Source organism: Bombus pyrosoma, linkage group LG2, assembly GCF_014825855.1.
Source record: "Bombus pyrosoma isolate SC7728 linkage group LG2, ASM1482585v1, whole genome shotgun sequence".
In the NCBI taxonomy this organism is placed as follows: Eukaryota; Metazoa; Arthropoda; class Insecta; order Hymenoptera; family Apidae; genus Bombus; species Bombus pyrosoma.
In genome coordinates, this window is record NC_057771.1 from 6,752,811 (window position 1) to 6,773,191 (window position 20,381).

The following is a 20,381-nucleotide window of genomic DNA, read 5'->3' on the forward strand; positions in this document are numbered from 1 at the left end:
GGTCAACTGTAACGATAAATGATTTTAATTCCCCTTTAATTTACGACAGAACGTCTGATCTTTTTACGTTTTATTTTTCATTTTAACGAGATATTTGAAATTATTCATCGTACTATTAGTGGTTTTCCTTTTAGTTAACGATAATACTTAGTTATCCTGTCAGCAAAATTTAAGCTCCGTCCAACATACATATTTCCCGACAATGATGTAAGAAAGAAACCTATTGGATTACTTAAACGTAGTAGTTTCGAATGCAACAAATTGTTGATCGTTCGATATTTCAGTAATTTCGAGCGAAAAGGATGAACACATTGTGCGGTCAATCGTAGAATTATAAAAAAACAAAAATAACAAAAGGCAAATATCCGAGCGTGACAAAATTCATTAGTAATCGTGTTCAAAGAATCAAGTTCCGTTACAACTGGGAATACGATAATTGCATAGGCATGCACGAGTATAGTTTCTTTTTCCCCCTCGAGTGCTTTCATGTCGAAAATAACTCGTCGGCTGATGAGATTTGATTCACGCGATTGCTACCTCGAAGAAATGTTTTTCTTGAAAAATTTCACGTTAACGTAAATGCGACATGCGACAGGCTATCGCGCGAGTATAATAATCAACGTATCGATGAATTTGATATAAATATCAACGATGTTTTCCGCGTTATTCGGCTCGAGCGTAAAATAAACGAAACAAAGGGCAACTTTTGATCATATCGGGTATATTTCGATCGAAACATTCCGAAGAACCTGTTGCCAGTAATCCCGTTGATTGAATTTCTCCCATTTAGAGGCAGTGCTATCAGTAATTTGTAATTGAGCTCGCACAACTGCAGTTTACACGCGTCGATCGTTTTTAAAGCTGTACGAACGAGGCGACAATTGGGTTTCACGCGCACCTTCCACGTGTCATTATCACGGAAATCGTTGCGACGTTATCGTTATTCGTGTACCGAGCGCGGCGTATGTGGCATGTTGATTTCCGTTTAATCCTCTATATATCAGCTCGTAATATATTGCTGATTAATCGGATCCTTAACGAAGAAGAGAAATTACCGTAGAATAATGATAGAAGGAAAGAAAAATAATAGAGTACGATGTGATCATTGTTGTCGCTATATACAGAGGGTTGAATGCGAAAAGTATCTTTTTTCATGATTATACGTGCGAGGAGAGTAACCGACTATTTTCAGTCGATTTACACTCGGGGTCTAAGGGTATCGTGGGAACACGATGAAAAAAGAATTCCTTTTCGCATCCAGAGAATCGTACGCCTAATCGTGGGATCGTCGTGTGCAGCCTGGCAGGCCCCGCAAAAGCCGCCAATTAATTAAGATAGCTCCTAGATACACGGTAGATCGATAGGGACTGGCCGTGATAAAGACGGGCGAGGGTTTCAGACTTCAGGGATGTTGCAGTGCTGTGGTGTTGGAGGTGGCGCTTCCACGGCACCTCAGGCTCCGCAGCTGCAGGATACCGGATCTGCTGTCGGGATTACCACCTCCACGAAAACCACCATCATGCAGGACGCAGTTCTTGAATCTATCCTCGAGGTAAGTGTCATCAACTTTCAAATTTTTTTAATTTTTATTCCTCCCTACTTTTCTTCGAGACGCTCTTCGATACATCACTTTTGATTTTTCTCAATTTTTATGAATTTTCTCTCGTTCGCAACGCTTAGCCATAGCCACAGAGATACCATCGATTTAATCCTAACTCGAACTAAATTACGTTGTCTTGAAATTTATCGATAATCTGTTTATGAGAAGAAGAACGTTTCGTTTAGTGTGAAGATCGAGACATAATCAAGTATTACGTATAAGAATAATGGGCACGTAATAATCGTACGCTGTAATAAGTATCACGTGATTACGATCGGTTTCAAGGGTCGACAGAAGCGTATCAACGAGGTGTTCGTCAGCCGATAAATACTGATGTTCTAAGCAAATTTTGAACGAAAAAGATCCGTTTTAATTAAAAAGATAACCCGCAATAGGGTTTTAACAATTCTCGCCACTCTCCTTCTTTCTTCTTCGGTTCGATCGTTTTTTAACATTAGATAGTCCTCGCCAGAACGAGCAAACAAGTTTGCGTCGAGTAAGTTCGATTGTACCTGCCTCCCAGGCATTCAGAATACAAAGGCTCCTTTCGTTATTAATATCGCGCAGATGATTCTCGTTGTGCATCGCGTCTTTCAATCAAGCGTCCCTCCAGGTTATTAAAGGTGATTATCTACCTTCAACCATAAATATTAAGCGTAACTTTACAGTCAGATTTTTCACGACTGATCTCTGTTGTGACAAAGACGGACATCAATGTATTCTCTAACCGCTCACGAACACCTATCATTTGCCATTTAGCTTACGAACTCGTTCAGATTAAGAATTCTATATTTGACTTATTGTTTTGAGTTTCATTTGGCGCTAAAGAAAATAATCTGTTTCGAGGAAGTCGATTATTCTTAATCATACCGATATGGTGTTTCTAGCAAATGCGTGAAACGGAAGCTCGAAAAGCGGATCTGGAGCGCCAACATGCAGAAGCACAGAATCAGCTACACGAAAAGATAGCAGGACGATATCAAGGCCCGGAATCGGTTGAAGCATTGCAATCAAAGATAAGGGAACTTGAAAAGAAGACGGAGTTACAGATGGTCAGGCACGAAGAATTGTCCTTGGAATTAACAAGCCTGAAACGTGCACGAAGCAGAGGACCTATGGTGGGTCACTCGACGGTCCCGACTACTTGGCCTCCGACTGGTTCTGAAATTGACAGAATAATAGCAAAGATAGAACAAGATAATAGGTGCGTTTCTCGATATTATACTTTACTAACCTTCCTGTCTTGAAACACGCTTTAATATTTCACTTCTGAACGATCGATACCTTTCCATCGCTTTTTCGTAATGTCACTCGGTTATTGATTAATCTTATCTAATTTTTATCAACATAGTGCTAGTAGAATGATACACGATTTGGATCATACTCGAGGATCCGTTACTACGCAACAACCCTCAGTTACACAGGGTATTTTGCGATCTAGCTCGGAAAACCTTCCTAATCTCTGTCAACATCAGCATCCACCTCCACATGCTTTGAACCTAGGAATGCCAACACAGATGAGTCACGTATGTAAATAATCATTCGTTTTTATTTCGCTGTGAAGCTATTTCTCTTTATCTCTCTTTCTTGCTTGATCTCTTTGTCCTTGTTTCTTGTAAAATGAAAACGCATCGATCGAGAATTTGGAACAGTATGCAGGTTCACCTATGCCCTTAACGCCAATGATGCCAGGCTGCCCACCACTGACTCCGAATGGACCGCCGTATCACTACAGCGAAGCGATTCCACCAGCACCGTCGCTCTCCACTAGTCAATCGCAACCTGTTTTTCAACAAAAGATGCAACAGTATCAACAACCGCAACCGACACATACCGAGTTACAGAGCTCTCATTCTCAAAGTGTTCTGCAGGCACAGCAGAAGCAACAAACGCACACCCATTATACGAGTAATCAGTATCAGGAGAGTTATCCGCATACGCAAACCTATCAGCAGCCGCTCCAGCAGCAACAACAACAACAGCCACAACATTCGGCCTCTACAACGTACCTGACGTCATCGAGCCAAAGCATATTACCTCATTACTCCCAGCCCACACAGACCGCCCAAAGTTTTCAATTGAACGGAAGTCAGCAGGTACGAATGAATTCATCCGATTCTATGGTACTTAAAATTATGTTTTAAGTATAATCGCAAATTTTAATTTATGAATTAACATTGATCCGTATGTGTAGGCAACGACATATCCAAGTTTGTCCATTACGTCGCATCCAAACGGAACCTATAGTACAGGGGCGAGTAGCTTTAGTACTCAACTACCGCATCACAACTTTTCCGTTCCACAAACGAGTATCCCACAAACTACGTTATCCTCGTTGCCACCCTATTCGACATCCTCCTTTCACTCTACTTTGGGTGCACTTACCAGCGTACCTCAAACCGCTCTTTCCTTTTCGAGCGTACCGAGCAGTTTCGTCACTAGCGGATCGACCTATTCCACCGTCGGGACCAATGCTTTTGGCACGTCAGGCGTAAGCTCAGGTATAAATTAGGGTCTCAAAGATTTTCCATTAAAAAAATTTCTCCTTTCTTTATTCAAAAGTATTTATTTCCTTTTTTTTTTTATAGGAACCACATCGACAGGCTTATTACAAGCGATAAGCGATCCTCTTCAAGCGATGCAGCAACTTTCTGCTCAGTCTCAAGTCAATCAACTTCAACAGCAAGCTATCATCCAGCAGATTCAGCAAAGTTTACGCGCCAGTTCGCCGACAGCACCTGCTACAACGGGTCATCATTTCCTTGGCTCAAGACAGATGCCGAAGATACCCAGTAGTATACTTCCTAATCCCTTGGATCGACTGACCAATGACAATATTGTAACAGAGGGTCAAGTGGACATGCTGGATATACCCGGCAAAGGCAGATGTTACGTCTATATTGCTCGTTTTACATACGAGCCGTTTCAGCACTCGCCAAACGAAAATCCAGAAGCGGAGTTGCCTGTTCAGGGAGGCGATTATCTTCTTGTTTGGGGACAACCGGACGAAGATGGTTTTCTCGATGCAGAAACTCTTGACGGTAGACGTGGTCTCGTTCCAGCTAATTTCGTCCAAAAATTAATCGGCGATGACCTATTAGAATTTCATCAAGCCGTTCTTGGCCTCAGAGACGTTGATGATTCTGCTTCGACTAATATTCCCCAAGTGAGCAATGTAAGATTATTACGACCAAAGTTACGTACATTTCCTTTACGAGGCATTGCTAATTGAGATTTTTGTTTGCTTCTTTAGTGTTATCTCCAGGATATCGATCTGGAGTTAGCGGCTTTAGAAGAAGGAAATCGAAATCGACAAGCTGAACTATCTGCTTACGCGGAGCTTGATAATATAGCAGAAGAAGACGAACAAGAGCCACCAGGTTAGTACGTTTTCGTATTATCTATCGGATCTTTCATTATGAAGCATGTAGATCGTGATGAACTAGGTGTACATGTGTAACTGCAACTAGAAATAGCGTGAAAATTATGGGTATGTGATCCTCTCTGAGGAATATTGGTGTGCATAGTTGTGTTGTAATTGAATTTAAGTGATAGATATTAGACTGATGTTTCTTAACGAATTCAAAGTATTAAATATTAGAGAAGTTGAAAAATCCTTATGCTTGCGTGAGTATTTCATTAGAAAATTATTTCTGATGTATAGTTAGTGACTTTTAATTTGAAAATTAACATGCTGATCAGTGTCAAACTTATGATGACGTTATAGTATTGCGCTTTCTTGTCCCAACATACCTTCATCGAACAGCTCTTTGAAATACGTAGTATGTTTCTTCTCATAACACTAACACTATCTTTGATTCAACAAGGTATATGTATATTCACAACAATACATATCTTTTAATTACGCTTGTTCCTCAAGACAAGGAAAGCTTAATTGCGTATGTGTAGAATATCAATTTTCTCCATATTTAAATAATTTTTTTTATTTAACGGTCTTCTTTGAGAGTAGGATAAATGCATGTTATTTAATTGTTGTAGCAGTTAAAGAATGGTTTCTTCTGTTTGAGAGCGGAGGTAAATGATTGGTGATCAACATAAACGGAATCTTGCACTGTGTTGAGTATTGGATGGTCTTAGGTTGGCTTAGAGAATTAGATAGTGAAAGATTTTTAGCTACAGCTAGGCTTGTCTTGTCTTTTTTTCCTGAAGAAGTCTACCTGTTTTCGGACCTAGTTCCGGCGCCGCAGCACCTTACACTCGAGCGACAATTGAACAAGAGCGTCTTAATTGGTTGGACGGCACCAGAAAATACTCATCAGTTGGAATCCTATCACGTCTACGTGGATGGAGTGTTGAAGGTTACTGTGAAAGCAACTGAGAGGACCAGAGCATTGGTTGAGGGAGTTGATTCCACCAGGGTTCGTAAGGATAAATTTTTTTCTAGTAGAATAGTGTGCACTTTGCAAAATTTCGGTATTATTAAATTCTACAAAAACAAAAGATCAACCACTTTTATAATAGAGTGCAAAGTATCTCTTGTCAATTGGTACGGTTGAATTTCACGAGGTTTCGTGAAATTTTTTGCATAGCGATGTATGTAAATAAACGTAGGAGCCTGTCAAGTCATTCGACTTCATTTGATTGTTAATGTAGCCACACAGGATAAGCGTGCGATCAGTGACGCATTCACGAAGAACGTCTCGTGATGCCGCTTGCACAATGGTGATCGGTAAGGATGTAGCCTTGGGTCCAACTGCTGTCAAGGCGTCGAATGTAACCGCCACCAGTGCTGTCATATCGTGGATGCCGAGCAATAGTAATCATCAACACGTGGTTTGCGTGAATAACGTCGAAGTTAGGACGGTGAAGCCTGGTGTTTACAGACACACAATTACTGGTTTAGCACCCTCGACAATCTATAGGGTGACTGTTAAAGCGAAGAACCTGAGAGCAACGCACTTCGAGGACCAAAACACTCAAGCGGCAAACAATTTAGCATGTCACGTCCATTTCAAAACGTTGCCCAAAGGATTACCTGATCCTCCGGTCGATATCCAGGTTAATAATTGTTCCAATGTATTCCGTTGTCATAATTGTTATGATATTTAATGAATAATCGTATGATATTTATGATAGGTGGAGGCTGGACCGCAGGACGGCACTTTGCTAGTGACCTGGCAGCCTGTTGCCCTAAACGGTTCGGCCGTCACCGGTTACGCGGTGTATGCCGATGGAAAGAAGGTCACCGACGTAGACAGCCCCACTGGTGACCACGCTCTGGTGGACATACATAAGCTTATGGGCTTGAACCCAAAGCACATCACAGTTAGGACAAAAAGCAGGGAGAGTCAATCGGGCGATAGCTGTGCTACTGCCATTCCTTGTAGCGTTCTTCGTGGCGGGACCGCGACTCATTTACAACATGGATCTACGCACATGCAAGATCAAGGACAACCTCAGCCTTCTGGCACCGGGCAAGTGGACGACCCGAATAGACATCGTATGGGAGTTGTAGGTCAGAGATATCCATCGACTCCTGTACCATCTCACATAAGGCGACACGGCAATACTAGGGTTGACTCTCACGGCCAAGTTATCATCGAGACTGACGAAAATTTATCCGATAAAGAAATTTATCCTGGGCAGAGCATGTCCCAGATGGGTAAGAGTCTTTAGATAAATCAAAATAGTTTCCATGTCCTTAGTAATTTTTTCCAAAATATCTTAGATGTCACAACGAAATACTCTATTTATTCAAAATGATCGATTGAAATTTCTGAAATTTTGCACGTATTGCCTACTGTCGCTTAGGAGTTCCAGAGATCACCAAAGATTCGGCAAGCGAAGCGAATTACAGCGAGGAAGATGATCCGTCACGCAGAGGCAGAGGAATGCCACTGCATCATGGCAGCCAACATCGATACGGATCACAAATGGGACAGCAAGCACTTCCTGGGACACATCGACCCGGCAGAATGGGTGGTCCTGCTGGTAGACCTCAAGATCCTTACTATGAACACTCGACACAAGGTTCGAATACAGTTACGCTTAAACATATTGATCTACTAACAATGTGCTACATGTTAATTCTATGCTGCACTTTTTACTCTCATAGGAAGTCAGAGAGGTAGGACTTCTGGTTACCGTGGACGAGGAATGCAAGCTCAAGGTGGTGCCAGTCATCCATCGAGCAGTGCACAACAAATGAACAAGAGAACACGCTGGTTTGTTGCTCTATTCGGTTATGATCCGAAAAGAATGTCACCCAATCCAGACGCATGCGAAGAAGAATTGCCATTCTCTGAAGGCGATACGATTAAGGTCTTTATCAATAGATTTTTTGATCGTCTGTCACGTAATTCATGAAATGTTAACTTGTAAATTAATTTGGTAGGTGTACGGTGAGAAAGACGCGGATGGGTTTTATTGGGGAGAGTGTCATGGTAGACGAGGATACGTTCCTTACAACATGGTTGAAGAAATTAAAGATCCGAACCAGCCAGGACAGGGACAGTCGGGAAGGAGAGGAAGATGGGGAGATATCTACGCTAGCATGCCTGTAAAGAAAATGATAGCACTATACGATTATGACCCTCACGAATTATCTCCCAATGTTGATTCCGTAAGTTCTCTAACAAGCAAAATTTCCTTCCTTTTATATAGGAACGTATTTAAGCTAGATTTATACTTACACGCTTTAACATATTTCAATTCCATAGCAAGTGGAACTGGCATTTCAAACTGGGAATGAAATTTATGTCTATGGTGATTTGGACGATGATGGATTTTATATGGGTGAATTAAATGGTGTGCGTGGCCTAGTACCGAGCAATTTCCTCACTGAAGCGCCTGATCAGCCTTCACAAGGACAACTTCCTCCAGGAAACAGAAGACCACCTGGTCAAAGTCAAGGGCCCGGAGTAAGAGGACCGCCTCCTCCGCCTCGAGAACCTCCTCCTACTGGCCATCGACGAGGCAAAGGTAAAAACTTGAAATTAATTGCCATTCGATCTTTTATTCGCTACGATGCCGCGAATTATGGTACAAATAGCTCCTCAAGCCAAGTACACAAAGTAGCTGGAATTTTTACCATTATTCTTCAAGTTTGCGAAGCGAAATAAAGTTAAATTTGAAATGACAGAATAAGCAAGCAGCAGAAAACCGAACGCAGTGATAATCAAGATCGAGACTGAGAATGATTTCTACGAAGATAAAAAAACACTGGCTCGAGGGGTTGAAAATAAATTCACACTGGCGCCATGTATTCGACCGACATGAGTTAATCCGCTTGAATGTTGCCAAACGATGATGCGTACGATAATAGTTGCTTTTAAAATGGAAGAAAAGAAGAAAGAAAAAAGAGAAAGCTGGAAAACAACTGGACGTCAGTGTGAATAAAAAAATAAAAAAATAAATATATAAAAAATACAAACAGCAAGCAACACAAGACACGAAACTAGATGTGCCAGACGACAGGCAGAAGGGTTACACAAGTTTATAATTGAGCCATCTAGCAAGGCCCGATCGTCATTAATCGATGCAGAGCTTACATTTTTAGGGGCGTACCTATCTTGCAAAATTACTGAGAGATTGCAATAGAGGGTAAAGCAACGTGTCAACTATTTCGATAAGGCATTCGAGTAAGTCACCCGGTGCGTTTCTTCTCAGGAGATTATTTTAAAATAGCATTCTGATAGCAAGTTTCTAGGAATTCGTTCGAAATTATCACAATATGAACGTCCGATAAAGAGATTAATGTGCCCGCGCAATGTGTGAAAGCTATTTTGTATTTGCAAATTTTTTTAGGAACACGTGTATTGCCATATGCAAAACGATTTTCTATATCTCTACCTATCTATCTATTTAGCTATCTATCTTATCTATCTAATGTATTGTATATATATGAATATATATATATACAATAGAACACTAAGCTGCTTTCAGTGTTTTCTATTAGATACAAATGCATACATATGTATTTGTATCTACGTATGTATTATATTCGTACTTTTTCTTTCGAGCACTTTTCGGCTCTGTTACTTTTTTACGTGCCTATCTTTTTCCTCTATATAACATATATATATACGTGTTATATTTACACTGTATACATATACATATACATATATATACATATGCATGTGTGTAAGAAAATATATATGTATATATGTATATATATGTATATAATTATATTGCGTGTATTCTATATAATGACATACTATGTTTCTGTGTGCCTGAACTGGTCGATGGTCGTCGTGTCACATGATTGTCGTTCGTGTCGTGTTGTCATGCTGGCCATTTAGACATTGAAGCAATTTACTCTTTCTGATGACTCATCTCGAGTTATTAATACGATGTTTCCTATCAGATTTCGTGTCTTGAAGCATAAAGAATAAAGTCGCGAGAAAAATTTAACTATATGCGCAAGTCCAGGTTTTGCCGAGTAATCGAGAACTTTACTTTTTAAGATGTTGGAAGTAATACATTTAAAAAAGTAAAGAGATACCGAAAGTTGAGATAGAAAATGTAAAAGGGTCTGACATTAAAAGAGTAGAAACAAGAAATAGGAACATAGAAGGGAAAAAAGTACAATTTCATTAGAACGAAGAAATTATTACTTGGCATACTCGACAGCGCGTCTAAATGTCCATCTAGAAAGGATAAATGCGCCATGAATGACAACACGGTCTTGTTCTCTTCTCTGTTGCTAGATGCCTGCATTGTGCCTGTGTCTGTCCCTGTCTGTCACTTAGACTCTAGACAACAACAACAACAACAACAACCACCATCACTAATGAACAACCAACAACATCAACTCCAACATCAACAAAACAATCCACCGCATCTAGCGTACCAACAAGCGAATCACCACAGCTACACGACTGTAACCACGTCCAATCAACATGGGCCCACACCTATGGGTGCCCATCAGCAAGGCCCCGTACCACCCCACCTTCAACAGCAGGTGAGTCCACTGCTCTATCCAGAAGTTTTCACTTTTGCTTCTCTGCGTGCTTTCTACCTTCTCGCTGCAAAACTTGTACAATTGTTCAACTATATTTCTTTCGTTAGTTTCTCCGAATTCACCGTCACGCTTTAGTTTCTAGTTAGATACTTCTCTGAGTTTTTTTTTTTTTTTTTTTTGTTATCGTTCCTCTTTCATTTGTGGAAGGATACCCAAAGAATGATAATCGAGTCCGATGGCTTTGACAATTTAAGGATTGAAAAATATTTTCGGTGACTCAGGTATGTTTTTGGAAGTTCTAAACGATCGATGAATTAACAATATTAACCGATATTGAATATTTTTTGACACGAATATTCGATATTTGTGATATGATATATTGTTAGAAGGTCACGTAAAATTCACCTAGTGTATTTATACAAGACGTTGATGGAAATTACTTCCTGCAATTATTATCGTATGCTGATCGATTTCGTACAGTGTTGAAATAGCAATTGCTTCTAACAGTAATACGAAAATAGAAATTTTACAATTATACGAGAGGAGAAATTGTAAAATTTTCATTAAGAAAGCAGCATTCAAAGACACGAGCTATTCGTATCTAACATCTATTTAGCATGGAATTGCATTCGATAGACTTATATCTAAGAAGTACGATATTTCAATTTTACTACTAACACTTTCGAATAAATATTAACAAAGGAAATTTCTAATACACTTTATTAACAATACTTGCGATAAAAGAACCGTGGTATGTACAGCTTGTCATTAAATGCTTCTAATTAATAGCCGTCTAAGCATTAAGCATGTATAATAGCCGATACGTAAGTTGCACGAATACACAGTAATCATGCTTTTTTAGTAACTGAAAACACTATATTTTCCTGGTGTTCAGCTATTCCTCTCTTCCTTTTTCTACTTTTGTCATTTTTCATCTCGGCTCCTGTTCTGTACGATTCTATTTAGTATATTTTTCCATTTTCTAACAGTTGCGTCAAGTTTGAGCGCCATACAGGTCAACATATCGTCGCACTAATCGAAAATAACGACATTATAAATTAGTTAGTTTATAAAGCGAAACGAACCACTTAATTTTATTTCGAATATTACGTCCTAATATGCGTATGTTGAAATACCTTTTCACATTATCGCCCCCTCATCTAGGTAACGATGAATCAGCATATTAGTACAAATGCATTACTCCTCATAGAACATCGTAAGATAGCTGCGATATAGTAGGGAAAAAGCGAGACATCATTGTAATGTGTAACGAAACGATAAATAATTAATGTTCGATTAGATCGAAGTTCAGCGGCATCATAAAAGAACCTGTTTCTGTAGAATAAAAATTTGTTTGAACTTTTCAGGATACCAAGCACTCGAAACGAATGCTACAATTAAACGAAACGAAATTAAACTTGCTGCTGCAGATTGTTTGAAAACCTATGCGAACAAGTCTATAGGGAACGAAGATACAAGCGAGCGTCTTTGTAGTTTATTTAATTAATTTATGTCGCTTCAATTTCTAGGGGAAGGGGAGGGGAGGCGCAATCAATCGTGGTAGTAATGTGCCAGGAGGTATGCAGGGCCTTGGTCAGCAAGATTATCAGCAGCAGAATCAACCGTACCAACAGCAACAGCAGAATCCGCAGAACCAAAACTATCAACCACAGAATCAAGGTTATCAACAGCAGGGTGCAGGATTCGGTCCCCAAGGCCAACAATTCCAGCAGCAACAGCCTCAGCAGCAGCAACAGCAGCAACCGAATCAGCCGTATTCGCAACAGAACCAGGGTTCCTCTATGCAGGGCAATCAGGGCACGAGTAAGCCGATGAGAGGAATACCAACGGTGTTACCGACGCCTCAAGCGAAGGCGCAACCGAATACTACTCAAGGCCAACAACAGCAACAACAGCAGCAACAGCAGCAGAGTACAGGGCCGAATCTGATGCAAAAATTCACGGAGATGGCCGGTGCGAGCGCTGGCGGCGATATCCTGTCGAAAGGGAAAGAACTGATTTTCATGAAGTTCGGACTAGGCAAGTGAGTTATTATCCTGCTCGTGTCGCCAGCTCCGCTTCTTCTCCATTTCTGTCCCATCACGTTATCCATCGGGTGGGTCCACGCTGAAAGCTCGAGGGGTCGGGAGGTCTGTTTGTAAATCAGTATTACACGGAGAAACGTTCGCGGAGAGTAAGCGAGACGCGCAGGCAGGAACGTACGAACGCGTCTCGTCCGCTCAGGTCTTCGCGAATATCCCTGAACGAATACAAATGTAAATGTGTGCTGCCATTGCTGCTGCTGCTGTTGCTGCTACTATAACGACTGTTATTATTTTTCGCAACCATTGCTGAATCGTTCGATCGAAAAGCTCTGATCGCCCACGAGAAGATCAAGTTATTTATAATGTATCTTTCTCGTTGATTCAACTTCCTATATTAGCAAGATGAGAAGAAAAGAGGAATGTTCGCTTACGTTTTTCTAATATCTCTCGCTAACATCGTCCGAGAGTGTAATCAATCTGAAATCGCATAATTAATGACTCTTGTTCTTTGGAACGGAAGCGCAGAGTCCTGAAAATAACGAACAATCTTGGTTCGATTTTATCTATTTTATTCCTCTTCTTCTTCTGATCCTTCATCTTCTCCTCGTTATGTTTTTTCCTTACCACTACTTCCTCCTTGTATACGATAGTATCGTTTGTCTAGATGTCACGTAGCCGGTTTTAGCGTTAATTGGAATGCTGAAATTTTCGACCACAACGGAGCACTTCCGAACAAACTACAGGGATAGAAGCAATCGAATGACAGTACATAATCAGATCGTTATTAAAAAAGAATCATTCATCAATTATTCCAATGAATTAATTCTTCTTATTATATTAGGTGTTAATTAGATCAATAATATTTTATGTATACATATATATGAAAAGGCAGTAAGTGGACTGAAATGAGATTGCACGAAGTTGACAAATTTGTTAAAAACAAAAGGAAAGATAGAACTATTTACTTTATTTCGTAGTTCTGGAGTTTAGGCTGTTATCTAAATCTCGCGATAGAGGAAGCTCTTACTTACAGTTTGACGAACGACTGACGGACATTCCAGAAATTCAAAACATCGAAACGTGACATAGGCACAGGAAAGATCGTTGTTCTTATATTCTGTCATTTGGTTTTCCTTCCTGTTTCCGTCTTTCTTCGCCTGATGTTTCATTTTCCTGTCCTAAGGTGTACAACCAAACTTTACGTTAAACCATTAACATAAACAGACGAAAGGAAGGAAGTAAGCGCGTTATTATAACAATAGCCGCGTAGATTAACGCGATGCAAGCGGATCATTCGTAAAGGACATTTGTAAACTGGATAGTCGCTCCTTGTCATGGTCGTGAGCACGACTACGAAATAAATAAACCATTTTACAAGACAGAAGTCAGACGACATCAAGAAATACGTGTTAATGTAATAATCGACCGGAAGATTTATAATAGGACGACTCATGGATCAAACTCAACTACGTCATAAACATATAAATATATAAATATATAAATAAAACAAATAAATTAATTAATTAATTAATATCGCTCCGAGGGGGATAGAGTATGTGAATTCGATCGACAAAAGAATATATTTGCGGGGAATGAGGAGGGGGTTAATATGAGAGATCATAGCATACGTATATTACGGTAATGAGATATAAATATATACATATGCATATACAGATATGCGTACATACGTATACGTATATATGTATTGATTATTGATATATCTACGTAAAGGTATGTATGCATACAAATATATATATACACATACATATACATATTATATTTAACTATTGCAAAGTGTTGTTACATCGCTACTTGTATCGTATTTTGTACAAAGTATCCTTACCTTCGATTGTTCTTTTTCTTTCGCCGTGATATAAATATATATAAATATAAATATACATAAAGAAACCTTAGCAAGGCGAAGGAAACGTGACAAATTACAAAAATGTCATTTTTGCCGGTATCATACTTTGGGAATCATAAACGAAATTGGTCATAATTGTTATTAAATATCGCGGATATATCTGTTTGGAACCGATAGTTGCCTCTCGTCCGTTCATGTTAATCGAGTGTCGACAGATGCGGTAATAAGCGGTGAAAGATGTGCGATCTAGGAATTAATTATCAGGGTGTCAGACGCGCGGCCCAATTAAGCTTCATTTTATTCACCGAGTAATCAAGCTTTGAGTTCCAGTTCCATTCTTTACGAAAACTTTCTTCTTTAGATTCGTCATTTTCCCAAATCCTGATTTCCGATTACCGCGATATTTCGTTCTTATCTTTCATCGGAAGCATCGACTGTTGTGTTAATTAATTAAATTGTGAAGAACTGTTTGCCGGACCACGCGTTTGAACCACCCCCGCGTGTAGTAGTTACCATCAGACTCGTAATTATATAATTGGTTCGTGATTCTTGTTTTTGCAATGTCGATCACGATGAATCGCATAACGTTTAACGAGCAAGAGTTACAGGAACTGTGTATACTATGACTATGGACCAAACGACATTTTCTCGAGAGACCAAATTCGGCTATTCAAATGTAGATTCGTTTCCCTTAGTTCCGTAAAAGTATTTCTTTTTGCTTCGTTCGCGGCACGATGGAAAAGCCAGACGAATAAAAGTATTTTTCTTAATATTTACAATACGCATTTGGAAACTGTAGATGATTATGATTAAGCAACGTTCCAACGATCGCGGCTCCAGCCATCGTCGTATCGTCATCGACCAAAAGCCGCGAAATGTGTAATGCGTGTAATGCTTGCTCGATTTCCGTGTTCGATTTAACGCCACGAAATTGCAAAATCAACTTTGTCGATCTCGTTCGACCTGTATTCTCGCGAACGTCGAAAACTCAAAAAGTTTATCTGAATCAAAAAAATCCAGTCGAACGGATAAATACGCTTTCGATGCTGTTCTTTGAAACGCGTTTATCAATGACGTCGTTTAATCCATTGGAAGGAAATGTAGCGTTACGTAAATAATAATTTTACCAGGATAGTGTCAAGCTGTTATTAGAATGCCGTCGTCATGTAATTTATTGATATTCTTGAATATTTAACGATTAAATGTTGATTTAGTGGATTCCAATGGATCGAGCGAGAAACAAACTCGTTTTCCTTCATCTTTGTCCGATAGAACCCCTTGCGCGATCTCGGAGTAAACTCGCGATTGATGTCAGAATTCCTATGAATCTTTGCTGTGAACATATCTAATGTGAAATGTTGATTCAGGCGATTAAACGAAAAAAGAAAAAAAAAAAAAGAAAAAAGACTGACGTGACATTTAAGATCTTCAAACACTTAACACGTTCGCTACCAGTGTCAGGATCGATCGACGAAAGCTACCAATTTGGGAATTCAACCGACCCGTCGGAAGATGTAAACGAAAACAATAATTAACTCGCAACGATGGCAGAAAATTGACGGAACGTTCTATATATCTATGGAAAGGGAAACGAGATTTTTTTTTTTTTTTCAAGAAAACAGACAAGCGAAGCAAGTAGCCCGTAAATAAAAACTTGGTACAAATGGTAGTGAATGTGTTAACTGAATATTACTTAGCAAATTTGTAATGTTCATCTTCCATCTCTTTGACGGTTTTGTTTTCTTTCCTTATCTTTCATTGTTGAGTTTCATAGCGATAAGTCACGTAGCGAAACGAGTTTAAAGCGATTCAAACGGGAATGTATGAGAAATCCAGAATCACTGCAAAATATAGCCGCATTGAGTATGTACGAAAGAGAATATTGGAACAGAGAGTTAAGGGGAGATCTTCATCTATTATCGTTAAGTGTTAGATATCATAAACGAAAAGTAAAAAAGAAAAAAAATATGCAAGTAGTATTAATTAAAAAGAAGCAAAGAATGTAACGCGAGGGAAAGACCCATTTCAAGTATCCCACGAATCGAGAGCTAAGTTCTGTCTCTTCTCTCTTTGTGATCAGACCAAATCTTAGGAGATAATAATTTTAACAACAACAGGAACAATAAGCTGACGCAATGCAACGGTCGAACATGATTAAGAACTAACGGATAATACTTAGTCGAATCTTTTTATTTAAACATTTACCAAAAATAAAACGAAACGAAATAAAAAAAAAAAGAAAAAAACAAGCGCAGACAAAACATAAATAACGCTCTAATAAATTAAATGAAAAAGTGTGGGGAAATATAATAAACGAGAGAAAATTGGATTCTCTTAGATACCACGAAATCGTTTCGTTCGTTGTCTACGCTCATTTTTGTGTAGTATCTCACTTGTACATTGTCATTGTTATAAATTTAGTCGTTGAATGGATTCGTATAAAACAATCTTTTGATACCGCGACAGCTAATACAATATGAATTGCAAATATAAGCCGTGCCGAGGATGATGCGTATGTGTATGCCCTAAATAAATCGATCGCGGAACGATGTTCGTTCGATTGTCGATCCTCTTTCGCTGAGAAGACCGTCTGAAGCGCGTGGAAAATCCTTTCGATTCGATGAAAACAAACAAATAAATAAATAAAGTAATCGGTGTTAGGTCTCATACCGAAACCTCTCTTTCAGAAAAGTGTTTTCCACATCCTGAGAAAAATAGATGTACATGCGTTATTTCGATTTAGATAACGGTTAGTTAAATAATACACGATATTCCAACAGATATTAGCGATGAGTGTTAATCTTCGATGCGAGATTAAAGCTCTCTTCGGAATCGTAGAACTTTGTTCCATGAAAACACTTTATGGAAAGATAGAATAAAGAAAGAAAAGAGGAAGAATGTGCATACGTGTGCGTGTGTGTATATCGGTGCATATGATATAATGAATAAAAATCAGAGAGGGCAGTTGGTTTGAAAAGAAAATGAGTTGAAAAGAAGTAGTTGCAGAGTGCGGGATAGAAGACCCGAGGAACATACTTCGATGGTGTTATTAGCTAGGCGCCAATTATTGTCATTCCTTCTCTTGCATCGATACCCTAAGATTGTATAAACAGAACGTAGCGCAAATGAAGAAATCGATTATATACACTCATACAACTTTTAATATAACAAATTATCGCATCGATTAAGCATGTCGAATCGCCAGCTACGTTTGTCATTCAGTAATCTTGCGCTTTGTTTTTTCTATGAATCGGTGCATAACAATCTATTCCTTGTTAGCCCAACTGAAATATCGGAAAAACTGCTACAAAAGAAAAAAAATCAGCAAAAAACACAATGTTATTATAAACGATTAATTAATAAAAAACGAATCTTGTTTGTTGTTACTTTTTGGTATCCTCGTCAAGTCCTTTTCTTCAACCTCCGATAGAATAGTAAAATAAAAGGTTTTGTACGTGCTATCGTAAAGTAGAAAATGGTCGACCTACAAAATAAGTATACACGTATCTGATGAGCGAGAATACTTTATTTAATGTGAACTATGCACTGTAGCAGAATGAGTACATGTACATATAATTTAATTAAGCGATATATACTTGGATTCGGAATATCATGGACTAACGCAATATAAAGAGAAAAGTGTTATAGTTTATGTATCCTCCTCCCAGACGGTTTCAGTCAAGATTGCGATGTTGTCTAATCCTCTCATCGGCGCGTATTCCAAAGTCCACATTAAATTAGTAAAAACAACTAAAATCAATGTCATCAGTGCTTAGTCTGTTCTATTACGTTTATTAATTTAAATTTTTCTACCAACAAAAGTCTAACTGTGCAACCAATTATTCAACTTACGCATCTCGCCCTGATGCAAATCTGCTATTAGTTCGGGGCAAGAACTATTGCAAGGATTTATAGGAGTCAAACGAAGTTGCGTAGCTCCCCGTAGTTGAGCTAAAGCTATGAGACCCGAATCTAGTTCAACCTTTTTATAACTTGGACTATTGTAATCCGACGACATAAGGACCCAATTAAAATGTGCTGGTGAGACAGTACTTGAAAGAAAGTACGGGCGTTGATAATATTTTCTCAACACCTTCACCGCGTTGATGTCACAATTTTGCCAGTGGACAAACCATTTAGCTACTTCAGGTGAATGTACCCGACGTAAAAATGCTGCCAAGTCGGACGAACCAGTTCTCAGATTTGAAGTTAAAGCACAAGGTACTGTTTCCATTAAGCGTTCGTTTTCTAAATAAAGCTGCAGATAGAATATATATCATTTATTTTGTTTAATGTACATGAAATTGTTTATCTAAGAATTATGTATTTATTTTCTCAGAGTAAAGAAAAATACAATACTTTTATAAAATATATCTTCTTTTGTACTTACATGAGTGATATTATCAAACCAGAAATAATCTGTGTTCATAACTGCCCAAGAGTCCATTGCATCTGTAATAATTGCAGGTGCATCCCTACTCAAATAATTATCAACAAGATTGCGATATCTCACATCTGACAAGCGATCAATGGTTTCTAGAGCTTCACAAGTCTGCAAATATAATTTTTCAAAAGATTAATGACTAGTTTCTGGAAATACTTTCAATACTTTCTGTATATCGGAATTAGTCATTTATAGAAAAATAAACTGTGTGAAATACATTTTATAACATTATTTAAAGTAATATCTAAATCAATATTAATAATCGTACCACGCAGTCTTCTTCTGTTATCATGTAATCATTATAAAAAGGATTATTGATCATACAATTTTCATAGTACAAGGGTTGCCAGTTCCAAATTGGAAGAACTTTGATAAGTAAAAGACGACTGATTGCAGTAAAATGCGTTCCAACAAAATCAAGTTGGGCTGCTAGACAAGCTAAAGTACCAAGGACAATCAGAACAAGCGTTCCACGGAAAACAAGCTGTAGCCAAGAACGTCGCATTGCAGCCACTAACGGTTGACAAATAATATCCATTTCCTCTTCTGTGAAACCAGCCTGTTGACAATATCTACAAACCAGTCATATGAAATATAATGATAATTAATTAAAATCATGTAATGCAATATAATTAATATGTTAAAAATATTTTACCATGTATAATATAATATGTAAAGTACTGGGAAAAGAATAATTGGATAATGTAAAGAGTTAATAGAGGATTAATAACAAACATGTGAACAATATGTTTACATATGAACAATACAAAAATATGTCATTCTTTGGAACGAAGCTAAAAACATTAATAAGAACCAATATTATACAAATTTTAGAAAGAAAAACTATATCTGTATACATAAAAGAAAATTAATTTACTTGTAAAATGCATTCAACTCATCATCTATTAATCGTAGTTTTTCCGAATGTGACATTTCTTGCTGTTCTTTAACATAATTTTTGCGTAACTGTTTAACACATTTACTATTCGACATCTTCCGATTTCTATTCAATAGAAATTCCTATTGTTATTCGTTAAATTTCTATGGTTCACTGTCTGGAGCTGAAGAAACAAACCAGTTATTATCGAACAGGAATACTATCCGTACATGCGCACATTTTCATATTACTCCCGCGAACATATTGATTGTTTATTGCCGTTGAATATATCGCGGCAAAATATGGCCAATTTTGAAGCTTGTTTATGACTATAAAAAACGTCAACGTATAGCATAAATACATAAAATACATTTCATTTACGTAAAAATAAAAAGTTGCTACTTATTTAAAATAAAAAAGGCATGTTTCAAAAGTACCTTAAATTAATTATGTATACCTATTTAAAACAGATCTTAAAAGACAGTATTTAAAATAAAAAAGGAGCATATTAAAAGAGGCTCTACTTATCTTTCCAATGTACAAATTATTGTTATTAATCTCATATTTATTTTCTTTTTTTCGTTTTCTTTTTTGCATCAAGTCGTCCCTCCATCTGCAAATAATACGT

General features: G+C 38.2%; 2 protein-coding genes across 7 annotated transcripts; one reads left to right on the forward strand and one right to left on the reverse strand.

Annotated features, from left to right (window-relative positions):
• The first annotated feature begins 682 nt into the window (after positions 1-682).
• LOC122577633 lies at positions 683-17,818 on the forward strand. 4 transcript variants are annotated; one of them, XM_043749049.1, is made up of 16 exons: positions 683-1,552; positions 2,488-2,804; positions 2,952-3,126; positions 3,253-3,696; positions 3,795-4,101; positions 4,189-4,775; positions 4,854-4,980; positions 5,771-5,979; positions 6,215-6,619; positions 6,698-7,223; positions 7,373-7,591; positions 7,677-7,882; positions 7,956-8,183; positions 8,281-8,542; positions 10,270-10,523; positions 12,053-17,818. In XM_043749049.1, the coding sequence occupies exons 1-16, from the start codon at positions 1,409-1,411 to the stop codon at positions 12,569-12,571; spliced, it is 4,929 nt and encodes a 1,642-aa protein (XP_043604984.1). In that variant the 5' UTR covers positions 683-1,408; the 3' UTR covers positions 12,572-17,818. The 4 variants fall into 4 exon arrangements, with proteins under 4 accessions (XP_043604984.1, XP_043604987.1, XP_043604985.1 ...); XM_043749052.1 differs by having other exon boundaries at positions 5,795-5,979; XM_043749050.1 differs by having other exon boundaries at positions 4,189-4,766.
• LOC122577635 lies at positions 16,615-20,331 on the reverse strand. 3 transcript variants are annotated; one of them, XR_006320398.1, is made up of 7 exons: positions 19,754-20,331; positions 19,145-19,448; positions 18,823-18,984; positions 18,285-18,690; positions 18,029-18,182; positions 17,820-17,916; positions 16,615-17,733 (listed from the first exon to the last, which is right to left on the reverse strand). XR_006320398.1 is itself a non-coding variant. In XM_043749057.1 (5 exons), the coding sequence occupies exons 1-5, from the start codon at positions 19,867-19,869 to the stop codon at positions 18,082-18,084; spliced, it is 1,089 nt and encodes a 362-aa protein (XP_043604992.1). In that variant the 5' UTR covers positions 19,870-20,331; the 3' UTR covers positions 17,941-18,081. The 3 variants fall into 3 exon arrangements, 1 of the variants encoding a protein (XP_043604992.1); XR_006320397.1 differs by having other exon boundaries at positions 16,615-17,736; positions 19,754-19,889; XM_043749057.1 differs by lacking the exons at positions 16,615-17,733; positions 17,820-17,916 and having other exon boundaries at positions 17,941-18,182.
• Positions 20,332-20,381: the final 50 nt, after the last annotated feature.